At 43.3% G+C, this 24263-nt stretch overlaps 1 protein-coding gene across 9 annotated transcripts in view; it reads left to right on the top strand.

Annotated features, from left to right (window-relative positions):
* Nucleotides 1–445: 445 nt before the first annotated feature.
* The window catches only part of brsk2a (BR serine/threonine kinase 2a), a 158376-nt gene continuing 134558 nt past the window's right edge, over nucleotides 446–24263 (top strand). For all 9 annotated transcript variants that reach the window (XM_029434270.1, XM_029434269.1, XM_029434267.1 and 6 more), the window contains exon 1: nucleotides 446–781. In XM_029434270.1, the coding sequence (XP_029290130.1) occupies nucleotides 725–781 (57 nt within the window). In that variant the 5' untranslated portion in view covers nucleotides 446–724. The remainder of the gene's footprint in view (nucleotides 782–24263) is intronic.

Below are 24263 nucleotides of genomic sequence, written 5' to 3'. Positions count from 1 at the left end.
TATTTATCGCAAATAATAGTGTATTGCAATATTCAATAACATTATCACATATCACATATCTTCCTCATACCGTGCAGCACTACTTATAACAGGTCTGGAGGGGATCTTTAACAAAAGGTGTTAACATCTTAAAACTGTTTGAACTTGAAATGGTGAAAAACAGAAAACAATAAAATACAAGTATGCTCTAGAATGTGTTAATGTGTATATGATTTTGCTCCAAAATGATTATGTTAAAGTAAGTGTGGGTTTAAGCTCTCTTGATCACAACCTGCAACTTTTCTGGAAAAAAAGCAAAGATGCTCCAGCAACAAGAAACAGGGCGGCAGCATAGAGCGTATCGGGTTCTCTGGTTGGCTTGATTGGCTGCCAATCAACCCGTGACGGCTCCGCAGCACCTCCCACAGACGCACAGCGGCAGCGCAGCTCTCACCGACAATGATATTCAAGGCACTTGCGGCTTGTCTGCAGCGATAGGAAAAAAGAGGAGAGAAAGAGAGAACCTCACCTCCTCAAACAGCGAGTGAGGTAGGGAGAAAGATACAGAAAGCGGCAGAGAGAGAGCGAGAGGAAGAGAAGAGGCTGTGTGGAGTAAAAGGAAAGACAACAGCGGCTTGGACCTCCAGCGAGGAGTGTTTAATTGTCTGCGCTTTATTGTAAAGTGTCTAATTTCCACACAGATTCGACATGTCATCGTCCGGTAAAGACAACAGCGGTGCCCAACATGCCAATTACGTGGGACCTTACCGTTTGGAGAAGACGCTCGGGAAAGGACAGACAGGTTAGTTGGGACAGCTTGCTCACTGCATCCCCTTTAATTGCACAATTTATTTTCGGAGCGCTCCACAGCGAGTTGAAATTTGGCCGGCTGGGTGTCTGCAGGTGATAAATAACTAACCGCTTAGTTACAAACACCTGCCAAGCCTTGTGGGAAAAATTTGGGAGTTGTTATTTCTTCGGCAATCTGACATAATCATTGTTCACACAGTGGGACGAGGGGGGTGGGGGGATTTAGGTGCTTTACATTGGTTTGTTGTTTGTGCGTTGGCGTTGGACTGGGTGTGTGTGTGTGTGTGTGTGTGTGTGTGTGTGTGTGTGTGTGTGTGTGTGTGTGTGTGTGTGTGTGTGTGTGTGTGTGTGTGTGTGTGTGTGTGTGTGTGTGTGTGTGTGTGTGTGTGTGTGTGTGTGTGTGTGTGTGTGTGTGTGTGTGTGTGTGTGTGTGTGTGTGTGTGTCCAGGAACAGAGCAACGTGTTTGACACCATCCAACGCCGAACACGATGACAGTGTGATGGACTGTGAAAATTAACTTTTCGTGTCCCCTGTTTGAGTGAGTGTGTGTGTGTGTGTCCTGTGATTGGCGCACAACGTCGTTAATCCCGATTTGCCTGATACATTGATCTATTCTTAGTCTGCAGGCAGGCAGGGAGGCAGGCGTCTCTCCTATAGGCTCTGACTGCAATACGTGGGTTTCCTCCGAAAAAGAGGGTCCCACCTTGACAGATTAAACCATGGGCTGCTCACAGTGCTAGAAAAAGCTACAGTGATCTTCTTTCATTTACCCCAGGGGATGTAACTGGGCTGCCTTAATAGGGAGCACATGCTTTATCTCAGCATAGACTGCAATGACACTGCAGTTTGTCAAAGTTGCATAGCACATGAGCCCATTAATGGTATTAGAGGTGTGTGCGTATGTGTGTGTGCGTGTGTGTGTGCGTGTGATATACAGTAGTTCAGCCCTTTTAGTTGTCAGCATGAGTGTACAGTGAGAATCCTCTGTGGTCCACTACATGCAGCCAGTGGAGCCATGTGAAAGGAGAGGCAGGCACAGCCCTGTGTATAGGCAGAGATGGCAGGAGTGATGCAGCATGCTCCGTAAACTCACCACCCTTAGAGAGAGCGAGTCGGAGACTTTTCCTCTCCTCTCCGCCGAGAGATTTTCCTTCCATCTGTTGTCTAAAACGGCTACAATAGGCATTGCTTCTCCTACCCGGTCCAGCTGGTCATGCTGAGCAGCCGTGTGTGCGCGTGTGAATGTTTGTGTGTTTTCTCAGACAGTATGCCTTCTGGAAATATTCTCCTCTGTCAGTTCATTCACCTGGCGAGTCCCCCAGTGTTCATTAATGGAGTTTGTCTCTTTGCCTTCCCATGGTGTCTGTTTGTGTGTGTGCCTTCATAACTGGTACCCTTCTTTGACTGTAGGACAGTACAGGGCATTTTGGGTACATATACAAATCCAAAAAACATGTTTCATCCATTCTCAGTGTAGCTCTAATTGCAATGTGAGGTATCGGCTATATCTGCAGTGTGATGTTCCAGTTGGCTCATTTTATAGCAAATGCAGTCTTAAAACGATTAAACACATCTGATTGTTTCCCTTTCGCCTGCTCCTCGTATTTACTCTTTGTAGGAAGGTCTCTCACTCACAGCCAGACTCCGTGCTCTCTCTGATAGCTCTCAGGAGTGTCTAATGGCTGTTTATGGTGGTACAGAGCTGGCACTATGGTCTGCTGGGTACAGACGTTTAATGATATGGTGACTCTGAGATCATCCACGGCTCAAGATGTATTTACGGGATTGTTGAGTCATGTTTGGATACATTTTTCAAACAATGTTTCACTTAGAGAAAGTTCTGATTAAAATGTATTAATTTTGAATGCGTTTGGGCCTGGTTTCTTAGTTACATATTCATGTTTCAAATCTTCAGCAATAACGGCGCCTGGCATTCTCTGTGTGTTCTGTGTTAGAAAAATCATTTGGTTACTGGTGTCTGTGTAGCTAGTCCACGCCAAACCTATTCAGATTAATGACAGCGCATAATATCCCATTCGACCATTAACCATTCGTATAATCTGTCAGATCTCATTTCCAGGCCCCACGGAAAGGGTTGGCCTGGCAACTGTGAGTGCCCAATGGGCCGGGCTCGATCGTGAGTGGCAGCTGGGACTGTCCTGTGGGCTAAATCCCTTGTGAGCTTTCCCAGGCTGCGTTTGGCTGGTATTATTAGAAGGGGAGAAAGCGGAAGGCCTCTGGTTGATCTCGCTGTCCTGCTCAGAAGAGTGGTGCTCTTCCGTGTTCATTAAGTGATTAGGCCTTGTACTGACACACACACACACACACATGGCCACCACAATGGTTCTGATTTGGCTTCCTGATCTAATCCCCTACGCAGCCAAAGTCTCCTCGGCTGTCACTCACACGCTCACGTGGCCCAAAGGTAGCGTGGGCTGGCCCACTCTAGTTTAGCAACTAGTTTTAGCACCTAAAAGAAAAACCATGGGACAGGTTACTCGCTACAATGCATAGTGCACAGCATAAGCAATAGGATGCATCTTTAAAAAGAAAAATCATACGCCTTTTGTCAGTTGGGCATTAGGGCCTGATGGGGTCTACAGATATTGAATGTCTGCATTGCTGGCTACTCATTGGCATATGACACATGGAGGCCATTTTCAAGCCAAAGACGTTGTGGTATGGCAGTGTATGGATGTGTAAACAACTGAGCAGTTTCCTCATAACTCTTGTCACACTGCTAAATTGCCAATCAACTTTCTTTTTCTATCCAACACTGAATTAACCCCATGTGCTGCCTGTTAGGTTGTATAAAGCTCTATCTTTACCTCACGAGCCTCTAACAGATGTCACGATGCTACGGCAACTTGACAACTGAGGCAACATTTGTTAAAATTGAGAACTCCCTTCCGAATGTCTCCATTGCAATAGGGTTTGGAATAACAGCCTTCATGTTTTTCAGAATCTTAAAGCTTTGTTTGACAAAGCTGAAGATTGTGGATTTGTGTTTTTGCCAGTGCAATGACTTAAGACTGGCTGAATCACCGCTCTGTTCCCCTAATGCTTCGGAAAACACTGCCGTGCTTTGCCTTTACTTTGTTCCTGAAGGCCTATTGTGTGGAAAACACTGCCTGTTAATCCAGTGTAAGTCCCTGTTTTTTCTTCTTCCGAGACTTGGATATATTGACAGGCTAAGAGTTGGAGGTTGATGTGTAGGCTCCTTGATTCTTTGATTGACGTTTAGAGAGTGAAATCATCTCTGCTTCGGGGGCTTTCATATTGACTGTTCATCTGACAAAAAGCTGCCTGTGATGTTGTGTCTTGTGCTGTCTTTCTCTGTTCAGCACTCTCTGTTTCTCTCTATCTGCTGGAGAGTTCTTCTTCTGGGTTCTACGGGCTTACTAGGCATTTAAGCCAGCATCCAGCTATTTTTGTTGTCTCCATGTCAGCAAAGCGCTGGCCAGTTTGTAACTCTTACTGTGGGTTTAGCTGTTGCAGCGTTTGGTTGTAATTGTATGAGAGAGTGAAAAAGCTCTCATTTGTTTTTCTTTTCATTTATTTACACATCCACACATTATCTGGATCGTTCTGAGAGTCAGGTATATTGCACGGTAACGTAAAACCGTTAATTCGACGTTGATTGATAGCTGGTAAGCAGGGCATGGTTGATTCAGATCAATAGGCACTCCCAAAGATTTGCTGTCTGGTGGAAGAGATCCATACTGTTTCGCAGCACATGATATCCTGATGATGACAAGTGAGGAGGGAATGCTGTCAATGAAAAACCACTTGGCAAATCCACAGAAACATCTTGGAATCTTGTGTGCTGTTGGGAGCGGTGCAGGTGCGCAAACTCTTGGTGACCTGTAGCCTCTATGCCATTAAAATAAGCTTGATACCCGTGTCGAGCTCAAACACAGGTGTCTATCTCCCCCGTGTTCACAAGATTACCCAGTAAGAATGGTAAATGGATTGCATTTATATAGCGCTTTTCCAATCTTTGTGACCACTCAAAGCACTTTACAAGCTCATCAGTAGTAATAAACATTCACACACACTTACACACACCGTTGGCTATGCCATCGGGAGCAATTTGGGATTTAGTATTTTGCCCAAGGACACTTCGACATGTTGACTGCAGGGTCCGGAAATCGAACCACTGCCCCTCTGACTGGAGGATGACCGTAGAAATAAATGAAAGGCTGCGAGGACAGACCCTTGTTTCAGTGGGCCTGCTCAAAGAGTCAAGTCAGAGAAGCCCTGGCCCAGTGGCTATGCCGTGTTGCTCCCAGCTGGGTAGCACCCTGTGTTAGCAAGCTGGATCAGAGCTGTGGTCTCAGCTGTTTGACTGTCTGGCTAAAGCCAAAGCACTGCTCCCTGAGCCCTGAAATGTATCCTAAATGGTGGGAGTGTAATGTGCGAGTCTGTGCCTCAGCTGATGCATATTTTGTCAATTTGTGAGCTTTTATGAATGTGTATGCGTGCATGTAGGAGCGCTGTTGCGTGAGTGTTACGGTCATTTCTTGGCGTGGCTAAGAAAGTATGCCTGAAGTAAATTGAACCAGGACTTAGCCTGAAGTCTTTTCATTGTCTGTGACTTTGGCTGAGGTTATATAATGATGATGGTCCCTGTCATTTAGTGCTCCTCTGCTCTCATTCGCCTCACTCCATCTCTCTCTCACTCTGTCCCTCTTCCTCTGGCCAGTCAAGATTCATACAGGGATTCAGCCATGTGGTAAATCAGACAAGACCTCGGTGGAATTGCATCGATTGGAAGGAATGTATGTAGCCAACGATTTTCAGAGATTAATGATGAGGAAAGAGGTGGAGAACTGGGAGGAGGGGTGGAGAGAGGGATAGAGGGAAGGAGGAAGGAGGAGGAGTAGAAGAAAGGGAAAAATAAACCTTGAAGTGAGGGAGCATGAAGCGGTCTTGAACGTTCTGACTGCAGTGGAGGTTATTAATTAAGGCAAAGTATTGATCACGCTCTTCATTATTCTCCCCTCCTCCCGGATTTTCATCTCTCTATTGCTGACCTCCAGAGGCGAAAAGGGCTTAATCTTTAGATGGGAGGTCAGTGAATAAGTAAGGGACTGCTGGGAATAATCTCTGTGGCCCATCCTAACTCTGCGCATCCACTGTCCGTGTTTCTCTGCCGTGTTATATAGTGTGGTGAATCAGGTTAGGACGGCATGGTTCTCTGGTTCATTTCCCCTTATTTATACCAAGACTCGCTAAACACACATCCATACACAATCTTTTCCCCTCACTCTGTCCATCTTTCTCTCTATTGCTGAGGTCCCCGACCCTTCGTGTAATGTGTCATCGCCTCATGCTATTTAGAATTTCAGTGTGCTAGTTTTCCAGCGCAGCAGAGAGAATTCAAGCAGAAACACTCCATTTCTCTTCTCACCGGTGCTCTAAATTGTTACATTTATATATGACTTCACACTTCAATATTTGCTTCTCGACATCAGTACCTGCTGTAGTCTTTATTCACTTTTGATGCTGCCATTCAGCCATTCAACGTCTTTTGGTCTTTGTCCACATGGGGCATTTTAAGACGTACAGTACATTAAACGTCTGTGCGCACAGCAGTTGGCTTAATCATCCTGTTTCTCTCTCTTTCAACCAGCTCAGATTAACTCTTGCTGAGCCGCATGTCTGGCTCTGACTGTGAGAACGCTGGGTTGGTTGCCAAGGTTGGTTGTCTCGTTGTCATGGTTTCACTGCTTCTTGCTGTTTCCCAGTCTGCCCTCATGAAGACAGAAAGGGATTGCTCTCTCTCCTCTCTTACTTACTTTCTCATGATAGCTCTCACTCTCTCTCTGTGGTGCTCTCATTTCTCTCCCTCTCTCGCTCTGTAAGTGGCTGCAATCGGAAGTCCAAAGTCGCTCTCCATGCGTGCAACTTTTGTCTTTATCTGACTTATTTCTGTTTATCTGCCTTGCCTCTACATGTGACTGCAGAAATAAGTATGTGAATGAATGTATGGCTGTATGTGTGTGCATGCCGTGTGCTTGTGCGTGTGCTCAGACATACGGTCATGGATCAGACAGGCTTGCCCTGCTCTGTGCTCTGCACTGTGTGCTGTGTTCCCATTTAAATCTGGGAGATTAGCACATGTGGGGAGCCTCGGCTTTAGTTGCTGTCAGCTCAGCTAGCCTTGGCAGGCTGTCCTCAGATCAGGGGGGAAGCTCTGTGCTCATTGCTGTGTGCCCTGCTGTACCTTATCCATTAACAAATAGATGGGTGGGCCGGTGACCTTGACTTTGGTACAGTTTTCTAACTGCTGCAGCACACTTGTACAATTCCCACGGAAGCATTTGTCATTGACCTGCCGTACAGAAAATTAACAATATGGTGACTAGAGATTTTTAATGAATACAGACTAATTTTTCTGTCATTCTAAAGGTCCTCAAATAAGTATTAAATCTTCTTAATAATGGCACTTACCCATGTTGACTAACATTTCTTAAAAGATATGCCTGTTGGTATATTTAAAACATTTTTCTTGGTAATCAATTGCATTTTGTGAATGTTCCCTTTCCAACCTTTAATAGATATATTTGTGCATTTATTAATTAATTATTTTCAATTTAATATGTATCCTCATAGATGGATACAAATGTTGTATTGAGAAAATGCACACTAAAGTATCATAAGATGAGTAATGCATTCAGAATAAAATGGTTTCGTAATAAAATGTAGAACTTGTTTTCATTTACATATTTAGACAAATTCACTTGGGATGCCTTGCCATTAAAAACCTATCGTATCACAAAACAAGTTTTACTAACTGAAGTATCACTGCATTTCCAGAGTGAATACAGTGAATGAATGCCTTTTTTAAATTACATGAAACGGTTGCTTTGCGTCAACAGATCTGCTGGCAACTCCCCCCTGGACTGTTTTTCAAGAAAAAGTACATGAATGAAAATGGGCACTCATTTACTGTGTGCAGCACATCCCAGATGGCAGGAGCAGGGTAATTGTGATGCATTCAGAGTTTTTCACTGCCACGCGCTGTTGTCAGCTCTTTAGGATATGAAGCACAATGTCGCCCGTGCCTGAAAAACACCTGAGATGTGGCTTGGCATGTGAAGTGAAGTAGAGCGCCCTCAATGAGATTAGTTTAGATGAGCATGACTGGTCACAAACCAACAACCTGCGCTGGCTGCTCGTCTCTGTGGCACTGACTTCTGACACTTGGCCAGGCTAAAGAGAGTTAGCACTATGTTAGTCAGGTCGACTTATTTTACCTCAGCTGGGAACATCAAGGAGTCTTTTATTCATGGAGAGGGGAAGAAGGACAGATTCAGTTTGCTGTTCTCATGATGTTGGGGAGTGTTGTTGACAGTTTACAGAAAAAACACCTGGATCACAGGTGTTACTGCATCAGTGGTCCAGCCAAGAGTAACTCTTTCTTCTGTTTGCTTTTCCTGTGTTGCCACTTCATCAGAGAACGGGTCAGTGCTCTGAGTCTGCTGCCAGGTTAAATCCTCTGTCATGACTATGTATTAGGATAAACTCCGATCACAGGAGAAGTCATACTTAAAGCAGTGAGTCCAGTATGAGTCTTTTTATTTCCCCCCCATCTGGCCTGAATTTTAGGCTCAGCCCGTGCTACTTTCCTCCAAATCTCTTGTCCTGTAGTGCCGTAGTGGTTTGTGAAAGTATTTGAGCATAACTCTTTTAATACAGCCACCACGCTCTCCCCTTTGAAATTTGCCCTATTTCTATTGGCTGACTGTTCACCAACAAGCATTCAGCTTTTCTCTCTGTATTGTGTTGTAACCTCTTTTTAATGGGGGGCTTCAGTACACTCGAAGTAACTCTATAAACATCTGAAGATCAAGAGCTGTATTCATAATGTGTTATACATCACCAAACTATTTGCTCTCATATGACCTGACCAGAAATCTTGCATGAATTCTTCTATCAATAGTAAGCTTAAAAAAAATATTCATTACAAAATAAATCTAAATTTGCTTTTCCCTTCAATAAGCTAAAAGTCTGAATCAGTAAATCCAATTTCATACTGCCATGAGGTCAGAAGCTGTAATGAAGGAATAATCCATCAGTGAAATGACCTCTTGGCCTTTTCCAACCCAGTGGGTGTACAAAACAAAAAGGCTTTTTCAGGTGTCAAAAGCACATTTGATCTTTCTCTCATTTGATGTTCCTGTTTTTTGCGCGTGTATATGTACTTGTCTGAGTTCTAGTGTTTTAGTGTGCACTGCGTGCTCCTGTTTTACAGGCTCTCCGCTGATACATAACAGCGTCTGAGAGCTGTAACTCACGGGACACGGATGAACATGAGAGAGGCGGAAAGAAGGGGGAGGGGGTGGGGGGACAGGGACAGGCTCAAAAAAGTAGACAGTTGCTGAGTGACAAAAAGTCACAGCAGTAAAGCATCTCTCAGGGTCATCGCCTCTTTTATCATTCAAATCCAGCACACACAACCACACAGTTGCACACACACAGGTCAAAAAACTGTGGCATGCATGCACATAAACATACACAGGAATGTGCTGTGCAGCAGTAGAGTGGATGCTTTTTCGACTCTACAGGAATCCCAGCGCTCCCTCTGACTGCAGCAGAGCTCTGACGTCACCAGTGGAGGAAATGCACCCACAGCAGGAAGAATTGCTCACAGTTCGGCGCCTGAGGACACACACAAACACAATGTACACACTCCCCCATGCCATTTAGGACATTTAGGAAGCTGTTTCCTCCTCTACCCTTCAACCCTGTCCTCTGTTTAACCTCACAAGAGTTCACCTGACCGTGCAGGCTCTTTGCAAAGTATTTCATACTGTCAGTGTATGGAAAGCTTGATGGAGCTGATGTAGTGACTTGCACATATTTGCGTAAAAAAAATAAACTGCCGGCCACGGTGCTTTGATGTGAAGAGTCAGTAGCCATAGCAACACAGAGACAGATTTTCATGTGCTATTTCGCATGCTGAGGGCACGAGTGCGTCTCTGCTCGAGTAAGTTATTATTTTGGTTGGTCAGCTGTGTTTGCTGTCCTCAGTGCTGTTTTGATGTATTATGGTTTGTATAATGAGAGCATGGATGTAAGACAATAGTATCCACGTCCATTTGTCGGTGTCAGTGTTTCTGCGCACACAAAGCCTGTGTGGGTTTTAGAAAAACTGACGACATATGCAGCCCTGCGTATGGCACTGCATGACTCATGTGAGTGTATTATTATGATCATTATTATTACTTTTCTCTTTGGGTAATGCACTCTCCACCCGTTTGCTTTGATGGACATGCAGTAGCAGCTCCATCTGGCCTTATTTTGAAAATAGGGGCTTTAATAAAACATTTTTGAGCTGCATCTGCTCCCTTTATCTTAAAAAAACAAAAAAAAACACAAAACAAAAAAATATATATATATATTTCAGCTGAGTGCTTTTCTCAAGATGCCTATGAGAAACATTTAAATCACATCATACAGACTACATTCAAACAAACTAATGATATTATTTTAGGATTATATGTTGCGGATGAAACCCGTCTTACTCATTCACTCATAATAGTTGATGAATAAAGGTATTATAAAACATTTCAACTAAATATTGTGCAAAGATGACAAAGAATTCTGAAACAACATGTACCATATTGGCTGGTATCCCTTATGTAACTAAATAACTTGATGAGGAATTGTTAATTATGGTTACCTTAATAGACACACTTACCCCCCTCTTGTACAGTATATCTCAAAAGTGAGTACACCCTTTAGATTTTTGCAAATATTCTGTTATATCCTTTCAGGGATAACATTATCCTACTGAAACTTTGATATAACTTAAAGTAGTCAGTGTGCTGCTTGAATAACAGTATAGATTTATTGTCCTTTGAAAATTACTCAGTACACAGCTGTTAATGTCTAAACAGCTGGCAACAAAAGTGAGTACACCCCATAGTGAACATGTCTAAATTGTGCCCAAAGTGTCAATATTTTGTGTGACCACCATTGTTATCTAGCACTGCTTTAACCCTCCTGGGCATGGAATTCACCAGAGCTGCACAGGTTGCTTCTGGAATCTTCTTCCACTCCTCCACGACGACATCACGGAGCGCACGGATGTTGGACACCTTGCACTCCTCCACCTTCCTCTTGAGGATGCCCCACATGTGCTCAATTGGGTTTAGGTCTGGAGACATACTTGGCCAGTCCATCACCTTAACCTTCAGCTTCTTCAGCAAGGCCGTTGTCATCTTGGAGGTGTGTTTAGGGTCATTATCATGTTGGAAAACTGCCCTACGGCCCAGTTTCCGAAGAGAGGGGATCATGCTCTGCTGCAGGATGTCACAGTATATATTGGAATTCATGTGTCCCTCAATGAAATGCAGCTCCCCAGTGCCGGCAGCACTCATGCAGCCCCAGACCATGATGCTGCCACCACCATGCTTGACTGTAGGCAAAACACATTTGTCTTGGTACTCCTCACCAGGGTGCCGCCACACACGCCGGACACCATCTGACCCAAACAGGTTTATTTTGGTTTCATCAGACCACAGGACATGGTTCCAGTAACTCATGTTCTTGGATTCATTGTCTTCAGCAAACTGTTTGCGGGCTTTCTTATGCATCGGTTTCAGAAGGGGCTTCTGTCTGGGGCGACGGCCATACAAACCGATTTGATGCAGTGTGCGGCGTATGGTCTGGGCACTGACAGGCTGACATCCCACTTCTGCAACCTCTGCAGCAATGCTGGAAGCACTCGCACGTCTATTTTTGGAAACCAACCTCTGGATATGACGCTGAGCACGTGGACTCAACTTCTTTGGTCGACCCTGGCGAGGCCTGTTCCGAGTGGAACCTGTCCTGGAAAACCGCTGTATGATCTTAGCCACTGTGCTGCAACTCATTTTCATGGTGTTGGCAATCTTCTTATAGCCAAGGCCATCTTTGTGAAGCGCAATAATCCTTTTTTTCAGCCGCTCAGAGAGTTCCTTGCCATGAGGTGCCATGTTGTCCAGCATTCAGAGAGAATTGTGCCCAAAACACCAAATTTAACAGCCCTGCTTATCATTTACACCTGAATCCTTGTAACACTAACGAGTCACATGACACCAGGGCGGGAAAACAACATCATTGGGCACAAGGAGACAGGAGGGTTAAAGCAGTGCTAGATAACAATGGTGGTCACACAAAATATTGACACTTTGGGCACAATTTAGACATGTTCACTATGGGGTGTACTCACTTTTGTTGCCAGCTGTTTAGACATTAACAGCTGTGTACTGAGTAATTTTCAAAGGACAATAAATCTATACTGTTATTCAAGCAGCACACTGACTACTTTAAGTTATATCAAAGTTTCAGTAGGATAATGTTATCCCTGAAAGGATATAACAGAATATTTGCAAAAATCTAAAGGGTGTACTCACTTTTGAGATATACTGTATACCTCTGTATCCATTATCCAGCACTTTGTTCCTACACAATTTGCCAGCCCCTTCCTTCTTGAACCTTTTTCCTCGTTCCCTTGCTTGCTGCCTAATGGAGGTATTCCCCTGCAGCCTTCAGGCCTCGCACTACCATTCTGCTCAGGTAGGGCTCCTTTCATGCAGGATGATTAGATCTCATTGGCAGCAGTTTGGGAGTTGGATAAGCCAGAGTGTTGTGAGCCTGCACAATAGCAGAAGGAATTCAATTAAATCTTATATACTATACTCCCTTGCACTATATACCTGCCAATCTGCACATACGCAAGGGCATGACACATACACCATGCATGTACACTCCTTTCACATTCAAAACACACACAAGCATGTCAAAAATACAGATTCACATTTAAGATATTTATACATATGTTATAGGTACTGTGTATTTATCTGTTTCAATACCACAGTTATAATTATGCTTTTATATAGTGCATGAATTCCCCTTTCTGTTCTTCCATCTCACCTCTTTCCCATTGTGATGGGGGAAACAAATAATAATGTTGCATTACAAATAGCAACTCACACATAAACATATGTTAGTATGTGTGTAAATGGGCTAATTTAATGTGAAATTCCTGTATTGGTTTTATGGGCTAGTGATTGCTTGTAAAGAGTGATTGGAGCAGAATGTATCTTCATACTTCATGTAGCCAAACCACAGGGGAAGATAGCAGTGTGTGTGTGTGTGTGTGTGTGTGTGTGTGTGTGTGTGTTGTGTGTGTGTGTGTGTGTGTGGGTGTGTGTGTGTGTGTGTGTGTGTGTGTGTGTGTGTGTGTGTGTGTGTGTGTGTGTGAGTGAGAGAGATCTTCTCACATTTTTATCATCCATCATTGCGCTGTTTTAAAAAGGTCTCATGGCATTGTGTGCAATGCTTTCAGTACGTTTGTCAGCATAAAGCAGTAATGAGGAATTCCAGAACAAATAAAGAAGTTAAATTGTATACATGTCTACACATTGGACAAGACAAAGAATAACATAATTGGTGAATGCTACCGAATGTATGTATGCTGGTTTTGTTTTATATAATGTGTGTGTATATTATGGTTGTTGTTTTCACTTTAGATGTGTTTCCTACTCTCCATGGTCTTAAATAAGGTAAATGAAATAGACTGAATAGATAAGAGCAACTCACTACTCCATTCTTCCAAATGGGAAATTTAGAGGGATGCTTGATTTTTTTTTTTACAGGGAAAAATACAGACTGTCTTTAAAGGTTTAGTCGGACTGAGGAGATTCCTTGTCTTAGGTTCTGGAAATGGGGAACATTTGGTGTAGTTGGCTCATGTTTCAAATGCCCTTAAGCTTGTGATTGTGTCTGTATGACTTGCGCTGATTAGGCTTGCATGGGATCTGAATTTATGACTCTGTCTTCGCTGGTGTCATTATACTTCAACCTCTTATATTCACTTCTTAATGAGACTTTATGAAATATTCAAACCTTTACCTGGAGGAGGTGTGTGTATGTGTGCGCCCAGCTCTATATTCCTGCAGATCCATGAATGCGTCTCAGCACTTTATGAGCTCTCTCTTAGCACTGACAAATACAGCTAGACAAGAGACTTACAGACACACAGGAATACATTTACATGCACCTGCAGAAAGACATGATTTGAGTCACATAATAATGTGTTATTCCAGATTTTACCATCCCAGCTGATGATGAGTCCAGGCTAAAGGAGGCTCATTAAGCCAGAGAGATGTGCTTGATGGCTGGGTGTGTGTTAGCCTTACTCTGGGCCTCCTCTCTGTTTTTTTCTTTTTCTTTCTCTCTCTCTCCCTGAGCAGCAACACTAAATCCAGCAGACCTTTTAATTAAAAAACTAATTTTCTCTGCCTTAAACACACTATAAATAGGCTAGAGGACACAAACACAAATGCACAGACACTGTACCTGTCGCCTCCTTTTCTCTAACGTATAGAGTGGACTGTATATCAAACTAATGCAAAGGAAGGAGAGCTGAACTTTGAGAACACCACCTGATTCCTCTTGCCCTTAATTCTCCCACTTGTCCAGGAGAGGTACTTAATATACCCCCCTCGTCTTGTTTGACTTGTCCCCTTTGAAGAGCTCTTTTAATAAAGTGCTCTTGTTCTCTGTGAATTACACTGTAGCCGTTTCTGTCACGTGTGAGAAGTCCCATGTATGAGGGCACAAAGAGGAGAGATGAGTACCGAGGGCTCACAGAGGGCCTTCCCTGAGGCCCGGGATGTGTGTCCAGACTACGGAGTGATTCATTTAGCGAGTCCCAGGACTCGCATCAGGCCTCTTCTGGATCACACAGAGGCTCCCAGCCAGACGTGGCCCTTGCCCTTTATATGTGCCTCACACACATGTCTCTGATGTCTTACGGCAAGGCTAAGAGTGGTTGGTGGAGAGGGGGAGAAGGGTCCTCCATCTATCAGGCCGTATATAAGCAGTCCTGTATAAAGTGATTACTGATCTCCCTTTGAGCGCTTTCACAGTTTAATGGCTAAAGCAAACAAATGGGACTCATTTCAAAAACAGCTCTGAGGCAGCTTGTGATTTTAATGTTGTTTAAATGTGTTTTTAAATTTATTTTAACTATTGAAAAGAAGCTTTGTGTAAGCTCGGATGTGTTTGCAGTTACACGGCCATCAGTGTGTGTACATTGGCAATTCGTTTTAACCGCAAACACAAAGAGGTTGCATTGCACCTACGGCCACTTTGCAGCCCAATTTACACTCCATTAACACTACATGCACTCACTCACATACCCCCTCTTGCACACATGTGCACATGCATGTAGATGCTTCCTATGGGAGATAATAAAGTCCAGATAATTCAGTGCTAGGGACCTGATAAACTACATGAAGCTGCTTTCGCTGCAATGCTGTTTCCCAATCCTCCTCAGATGAGCCACACACACACACACACACACACACACACACACATGCAGACTGCTCCATAATGACTTCAGTGGCGCACATGTGAATATGGACATGTTTTTCACACCTCTGCGAGTGCTTGTGTGCACATCATATCAGTGTTTGTGTGTGTGTGTGTGTGTGTGATTAATCTCTGAGGGCCAGAGGTGATGGGGTCAGAGTGGAGGTGCCTGCGGAGCTAATGGCAGTGATTAAGAGGAGGGGTTGGAGGGGTTTAACCTTCATCAGGTTCTCCTCAACATGCTGCCCCCCCCCTCAGGACATCCGTAACCTTATCAGTGCCGATGAGTTGAGCAGAGCACTGCTGAGAAGAAACCAGCAGACATGCTCCATCTGACATGGATGCCCTAATAACTGGAGCCAACTGTCTTCTCTTCTCTGCCCTGGAATCTCTGTTTCCAGGTTAATGACTTGATCTGATAACACGACTGCATGGATGAGTGGCTTCATTCCTTTCACTTTGTTGCCTTTCCCACAATACCATATAGCAGGGGTGTCAAACATGCGGGATGACTTTGCAAAGTATAAAAATGATTTGTTTTAATCATAAAGTAAAATACTGTTCCAGATACCTGTGACAAAAAAATGTTGTGCCTTTTGTAGATGCACTGTGATCTGTAAGTTGTAATGCACATATGTAAATGATAAACTGAGGTATAATATTGTTGAAATTGCACCTTTTTTTCTTAAGAAATTTCAGGTTGTAAAAAGATAGTTCGTTACATTTGAACATTTTCAGTATGTACGTTTTTGCACTAAAACAAAGGGAAACATGTGTTTTTGAGTTGTCGTTATTTATAGGTTATTATGATATGATTCCACTGGTCCGGCCCACTTGACATCAAATTGTGCTGCATGTGGCCCCTGAACTAAAACGAGTTTGACACCCCTGCCATATAGCAACCTTTTAACAGGCATTCTACAATACAGTAGCACTCTCCAAAAGGGTAGCTCTTATTAATTTTAAACATTCACAGCTAGTTATTTAAACAGTCAAATATGTGGCTGGCCTTTAGCAAAAGCATTAGGTGAGGAATTAATTTAGCTGTGCAAGTTTAAGCCTCTATTGGTTATTTGCAATATTTGAAACGGCCGTGTTTGCTCTTGTAATATTTCACTCATAATATAAATCAAATCAAATTTATTTGTATAGCCCAATATCACAAATTATACATTTGTCTCAGTGTGCTTTACAGACTGTACAGGTTACGACACCCTCTGTCCTTAGATATAGAAGCCTTTGTCATTTTGCAAGGCTGTTATTAAACTTTCCAAACCTCAAAAATAGTCGAGACAATGGGCGGAGGGATGGTACAAACATTTTGTGTTTGCATTATTTGGCAAAAGCAATATTTAACTTCAAAAGTTCTTCATCATTTGGGTGAGCAAATGGTCCAATTATAATAACACAAATAATGGTCTCCGTTTGTTCAACCAATAGTAAAAAAAACAACTAGTTAATTAAGCCGAGCCACATTAGCCTATGAGATATTATTTTATTTGGACATGTAATGGCTTTTAAATTGCCTGACTGCTCACATATTTCCAATCAAAAATGGCAAATGATCCCCATCAAACTAAAATCACTGGTAGCCTCACTTTATTAGGGGTTCCCTCAATTTTCCCCAAGCCTGTAGTGATAATTGAGTTAAATCCACAACCTCGGTCTAGCGAAGGGGGAGGACTGAACTGAGGTCTGTTTAATGGACTTCATTCTTTTTCAAAAGTGCTTTTTCTTCATCTGCTCGCTTTCTTTTTTCCACCATTTTCCTTGCTCCTATCACCCCTCCCTCATTTCCTACCTCTTCTTTTTTTTTTGCCTGTCCAACACTTCCTTCCTCAACCCCCCTCACCACTTTCCCTGTGCCTTTCAGCATCACCCTGCTATTTCTCTCTTCCTGCAGCTCTCTGTATTACCCTTTCTCAGCCTAATAGGGATCACCGGTGAACATGTCTCCCTCTCTAGCTTTGCTCTCTGCAATATCCTCACTTATCGCTCTGAAGTTAATGAAATGGAGTTCAAGAATGACCTCTTCTTTACCTATTTAGTATCATCACAACCCCCTCTCTTTCTAAATATCTCTATTCTTGTTGTCCTTTCGTGCTGTTCCTTCCCTTGACTTTGAATCTTTATGTATTCTGGTTCATAAGCCTTCAAAAAAACTGTTTGGAATATTATTTAATGCTCCTCTCTCTTAATCCTATTCTTTGCACATAATCAATACAGCTGTAAATGCATTCCTTCCCTTTCATCAGTATTGTTATACACACAATCCTTTTTAAATTTCTGCAGCCTTACCTGATATTGACAGGCATGGATGCACATAATGTTGTGCGTGCCTGCGTGCTTTCATCTCAAACCTCTGAGCCTGTCGGAAACGTCACACATGATGTTGCCCACACAGATGGCTTTGTTGGTGGGCTGTGCGTGCACAAGATGCTGTCACCGTATTTGTGGGAGTTTGCACTGTCTGAAATACTGCCTGTAGCCGGGCTCATGGGTTAGTCAATAAGCAATAATAACAATCATTTGTGTACTGGAGAAATTATCTGTCACAAATCCACTTTACTGATGCCGAATAGACACGCACACGCACACGCACACGCACACGCACACGCACACAGACACAGACATGCATTGAGCACATGCAAGCACACCACATGTGCTGGCACACCCGGTGAGTTCAGACAGCGTCTCATGGAGAGTGGTTCCAATGAAGACAGTGACGCTGAATTCAGACCCCCCTCTGCTTGTATTCAGTCACCCTCCTATAACCCGCCCCACACACACACACACACACACACACACACACACGCACATTACTATACTATATACTCACACCATACTTAGGTGCAAGAAGAGGCTGTTTTTGAGCCCATGGTATTTACATATCCTGTGTATATATTACTGCACCTGTTTGCTTCTGTACCTGGCTGCCCTCATTTGTGGACACTATTATAGTTGCATATGGTCACCATGGTAACATATTGAATATCTGTATTGGCAGATTGCATAAAAGTCTTTCTTCTCAAGACACTTTCTTTGCCCCTTCCTTGGTGTCTTTGTAATTTTTCTTGACATCCCCGTCCTGCACTTCTCATGACATTCCAATAATGACTACAGGCGTCGTCGTTTTTCGCAGTGATCAGAGAGACAAAGATAGAAAGGCCTTTATAAGAGAGATGGCTGAGGCTGTTGCTCCTGGCTTTGATGATGCACCTTATTCACTTATCCACTGTAAATTTCACTGGGCCTTTGAAACTCCTGGCCCCATTATGCTGAGGGGATACGCTGCCTCTAATTGAAGGGACTACTATGACATCAAAGGCCCATGAGAGAATGGTGAAGATCAGAATCTATGGCTGCAGCGACCGATTATTTTCATTATTAGTACATATGTTATTATTGCTTTGATTTAGTGATGAATCATTTGGTCTATGAAAAGCCAAAAAGTTTAAAGGTGAACAATGGCGTACAGTTTCCCAGAGCCCAAGAAGGCACCCTCGTATTGTTTGTTTCGTTTCACCTGCAGTCCAGAATTACCTTAGTGAGTGAAATTGGTGAGATAGATTTTACTCTTTTCTTTTAGAACATAGGGATGCAGATCTGTGCAGTGTGTCAGGGAAATGTGATTATGATTTTACTTTTAAGTAGAACTAAATAAATGCAAAGAGAGGAAAGCGAGAACGAAAAGAAAGGATAAATGGATGGATAACCCATGAGAGAAAAAGAGAGGGAGTTCATCTACAAGGATTAAATCTCATTCTGGCCTGGCCCTGCGAGATTACCAATTTGCCCACTCGAGTGCTATGAAAACCCAGGCAGATTATGCACACACTCATGTGTGCGCACACCCACACGGGCACCCATGTGCATGCACATAAGCACACAAACAATATAGTGGATTAGGCCTCACTGCTAACCCATTGGCCAGGGTTAAGCAGATGGCTGCCCTTTTTAATTGTTATGTAACTTTACTGAGAACTAATCCACATGCAAACACAACGCTTTTTCCTGGCACTCATACACAAACTTGCAAGTATGCAAACATAAGGCTACATAATATTTGAGTTACCATATCAGAGTTTGAAAAAAAGGTGCGAGGGATGAGGATGAGTAAAGTAACAGGGAAGAAATGTTGAAGAAAAGGTAGAAGTCAAGACGTTGGAGGGCAGTGGCACAGCGCCAGGTGGTTTGGAGAAGTGCCAGATAAGCCTGCTCACACACGCATGCATTCAAATCGAACACACACAAAACATTCCCAGTTGGGTGCTGGAACGAGCCAAGGTGACCCGACTAGGTGATGGGAGGGTCACTATGCCAACGGGGCTGACTGATGTCACCATGGCAATCTATGTCAGAGGCCACTGAAAGAGAGGGGTGTGTGTGTGTGTGTGTGTGTGTGTGTGTGTGTGTGTGTGTGTGTGTGTGTGTGTGTGTGTGTGTGTGTGTGTGTGTGTGTGTGTGTGTGTGTGTGTGTGTGTGTGTGTGTGTGTGACAGAGTACTCACTGACGAGCTGACATTGAGAAAGCCTGTGATGTACAATATGGGGCCGTTGTTGGGCAGGAAACCCATTAATTGTGGTTGGTCTCGCTGCTCTGAGACGCAGATCCACTGGTACTTTTTAAAAGAATACACCAGGTTTTAGGAGTGTGCAAGATACAAAGTTGAATGTCAGAATGTGGCTAACACCCTTTTTAAAGAAATAGTTTGACATTTTGTTAAATTCCCTTATTCGCCTTCTGGTGGAGAGTAAGATGAAAAGATTGATACCACTCTCATCTGTCAGTGGAACAACAAGGCTACAGCCAGCAGCCAATTAGCTTAGCTTAGTTTAGCACAAAGACTTGACATTTGGATAAAATGGCTAGCATGGCTCTGTCTGAAAGTAACTAAATCCACCTACCAGCACCTCCTAAAGCTATTTAAATCTAGTTTATTCAACTCATACACACACCAAAGTATAACATTTTCAATTTGCTGTAACAGGTGTTATGTGCAGTTACTAGGCAACCAGCGGAGACTCTGCTTCCAGCCAAGCAATAGAAAACTAGAAATAGAATATGCGTATTTCGTTATTTCGATACGATTGCTTTAAAAGCGGACTACCATACTTTCCACCCTGAAAGTAAAAAGGTTTTAATTCTAAATAATACAGTTTTAGCAGTTTAGTGTAGGATATTTACATGAAATACAATCAAAATGATTGATGAAACGATTACACGCTATATTGTACATGCTTGATGTGTCTTTATGATATACTGACAACATTGGGGTCAGTTAGAAATCTGTGCTTTACAATTCTTGAAATTTGGAAACATGAAAGCCTTTGGAGCACTCAACAATGTGACAGTTCTCAGCTGTCAAAACAGATAATCTTTAATAACTCACGACTTGTCAGTGTAGACAGCTGCTGTGAGAGAATTGTTTGTCCACCTCGATGACCTGCCGTGATCACCTATATCTTTTCTCCACTCATTTCAGCCGGTCTATATTTGAAACGGTGATTCATTCAGAAAGGTCTGTCAGTCTTTGCTTCTTTGTCTCGCTGTCGCCCTGCTGTCCCACGTATGCCTCATTATTAGCAGCTACCTCGGTGGCAAGGGGCTCATAATCTCCTCTCCTACTCAGTCCCCTGTCCCTGCTCCCGCAAGAATGAGACTGTAGACAACATAGGAAACTAATTACCCACAATGATTCCCTGGTTTCCATTACACGTTACAGAGACAGACAGATAGACAGCAGAGTGATCTAACCAATCCCTCTGGGTTTGGATGACACCACAGCCATCTGTATGTCCACACAAACACAGATAGCACAAAGGAACTGGAGAGTCTCTGCACTCCAGTCCAATGTCATTGCCTAAATGTGTCATTTTCACACAACATACTTGCTCATCATTTCTCTAAGGCAGAGTACTCTGTCCTAGGGATATAGACTTGGACAGACATTGACCTTTCTGCTAATGATAATAAGAAATGGTAAGATAAAGTATGTCCTTTTAGAAATTGCTTCACATTTGTTGCTCTTGAGCTCAGGTTTCACATTGAGAGGCGTTTTTTGCAGACATAATGCAGCATTTTAATCTTTAGTGTAGCGCCAAGAGGTGCGGATGGAAATTTAACCATGCTGTGACACAGTGAAGGATCTCAGGGAGAAAAAACTAAAACAAGATATGGCGGGGGATAAAGAAGGCGTAGACGGAATTACTGTCAGAAGAAACCATGAAGTAGTGTTTGAATGTGGCCCAGAAGTTGAAAGCTTTCTATTGATTTTTAACTCACTACTAGAAGGCCTTTAATAGCTCATTGGGGGATGTAGTGTTTATGTTAAGCTCTGAGTAAAAGTTTTCCACATCATATTTTTACACACTTTATTGCCCAGCAGTTTTCCTTCAAAGCCGTAGTGTTTTCAAATATGGACTAAAAATGGTTTGGGTGATAAGAAACAAATGAAGTGATGAGTCATATAGGCCAGATAGAGAGATCTCATGATGGTACGCTGTATGGCTATCAATGCAGCAAATGTTACTCTAAAGCCTTTCTCACTGCACAGAAAGCACACTAACATCTGCCTTTGGTCTTTTTAGTGGGAAAGGTTTCAATCCGCATTCATTCCCAGGACAAATGACTCTGCAGGTGTCGCAGGTATATATATCCATCAGCAGTGATGGAAACTTGATACCCAGGTGGACACGATAGGTTTTTGCCCCTTTTCCGGTGCGATGCTGTGACACGCATTGAATGGTATATAAAATCAATGGGGATTTGGACAATTACTTTAATTTATTAACGTACAATACATACAATTGATACGTTCTCCCTAAAGCCACCAGACTTAATTCACAGAAACGGTAATTTTACCTCTGTGATCATTGTAAAACACACTTAATTTGAACTAGACAGAAACAAAATGCTGCTGCTGTTTGCTAACCCTGCTCTCAGGCCCGTACGTGATGTTTTGAGCGTGACACACCATAAAAACCCTGCATACTCGTCTATTGGTAATGGGAAAAGGAGTCTATCGCCTATTTCAGTGGGTTTTCTCACCTTTCAAAAGAAAACCTGCATATACCCGTTAATATTGGTGGAAAAAGGAATATAAGGTTAGCTCACAATCTCTGGCTTGTCTCAGTGTAAGACTCCTGGGAAACAAGTATTCAGCAAACGCTGTTACTCTGTCTGACTCTTGACTGCTATTAGTTTCTGGTTTTAGTTCATCTCTTATTTATAAGTACATATCTGCACATGCATACATATTCAGGCCAGGGCCGGTGCTGGGATGATCGGGGCTCCCATTACTCACTGTGGAGAGTAAAGGCGGGCGGGGGGAGTGTGCAACCTCAGGCAGTGAGGTGAGTGAGGCCATCCTGAAATTTGGGTGACGCACTCACACAGACGCATGCATTGCATATATGTGCTGACACTTGCACATTGCAACTCTCTTGCAGAGTGATAATGATAGTCTAGCATCCATTCATTTTTTTTATGAGAACAGTCATTACTGTCATCACTGTTCCTCTCTGAATCACTTACTGTCACACAAACACGAAGACACACGCTCTCACTCACTTTAGATGTTACTTACCCTTTCAATTTATGCTTCTATATTTCTATTCTTCTTCAACCTCCCCTGCTACCGGTGAATTCCTGACATGACAGAGCCCCCCTCTCGTTTGGCCCCCCATGGCTGCCTGTCAGCCAGCAGACAATAGGGACCGGGGCACATTTGCCTTTCTAAAGAGGCAGCGCTGCTTCACCCTTCCTCCCTACCACACATCCTCGTCTTCCTCCTCGCTCCATCTTTCCATCATCGCTTTGTATCAACTGCGATAACTCATTAATATGTCACAGACCTGTGTGTGTCTTCCTGGCAAGCCTATCAGTGAGCAGAGAGCTGTGATTGGGTTAAACACACGGACTCGAGTGAGGTAAAGGCCAACAATGCTCTCTCATGTGACCAGACTAATCACTGTGTACATGCCAGATAACAAAAGTAAAGGTCAGAAAAAGGTAGAGAAGCACCCACAAATGCAGTTTAAAAATATATATATTAACAGCATGTGTGACCAAAAATGTCTGTGTGTTTGAGTGGACTTATGCTATTGTGAGATTGTAAACATTGTTGTTTAAACCTGATTGTAAATTACATGGATCTTTGTTAATAGCTGGTAGCATCTAAAGGACCTTGCCTAGTATCAGATGAGAAGATTGGAGCTGCCAGGCTAACTGTGTCCACCTGTTTCTAGTCTGTTTGCTAAGCTAAGCTAACCGGCTGCTGGAAGTAGCTTTAATATTAACGCAACAATTAGAGCCTGTTTTCTACCTAATGTATTGGTTTATTACAACACTTTTGGGCTGTCTGGTTGTGCTTATATATTAATTATTAATTAAGTATATCACAAGGTTTTTTTTTTTTAACAAATATGTGATTTTTATTTTTATTGGGAGAATGAAAGAGAGATGGCAAGAGGGAGAAATAAAGGTTAAAACACACGTGGAGATGCTGCTCCAGCACCCCTGCCCCCCCTCCCTGAGGAAAACCGAGGTATGTTTAAAACATCACTCTGACTGAGCCAGGTTCAGCTAGAGTTAAACGCTTTGATCAACATGCTTATTGTGCTGTGCGTCTGACCTATGTGTGCGTTAACCAGGGCTTCTTAAAGGTGGATGCTGCTCAGCATGGGGACTCGGCAGTCGTGCAGACCGAGCCCTGCACCGCTTTAGGCTGGGTCTTGAGTGTGAGCGTGTGTGCCCCGGGCGCTTCTTCCTGAGTGGTCCCGGGGTGCTCCTCAAACTGACACACACACACACACACACACACACACACACACACACACACACACACACACACACACACACACACGCAAGCAGCTGCACACCTGGGGATTGACATATGCATGCACAGGCAATACACACGTATATGTCCGCATGCATCCATGATTATTAGACAAATGTGCACACACACACACACACACACACACACACGCATAAACAGACAGGCAGATAAGCATGCACAGTATGGCCGCAGGCTGAAGGGATCAGTGCTTATGAAGGCTGAGGTAAGGGTGAAGATGGGGTGAATACAACTTACACTGCA

The sequence above is a fragment of the Cottoperca gobio genome, chromosome 6 (genome assembly GCF_900634415.1).
Source record: "Cottoperca gobio chromosome 6, fCotGob3.1, whole genome shotgun sequence".
Taxonomy (NCBI): Eukaryota; Metazoa; Chordata; class Actinopteri; order Perciformes; family Bovichtidae; genus Cottoperca; species Cottoperca gobio.
This window is presented reverse-complemented; position numbering and strand designations above follow the sequence as displayed.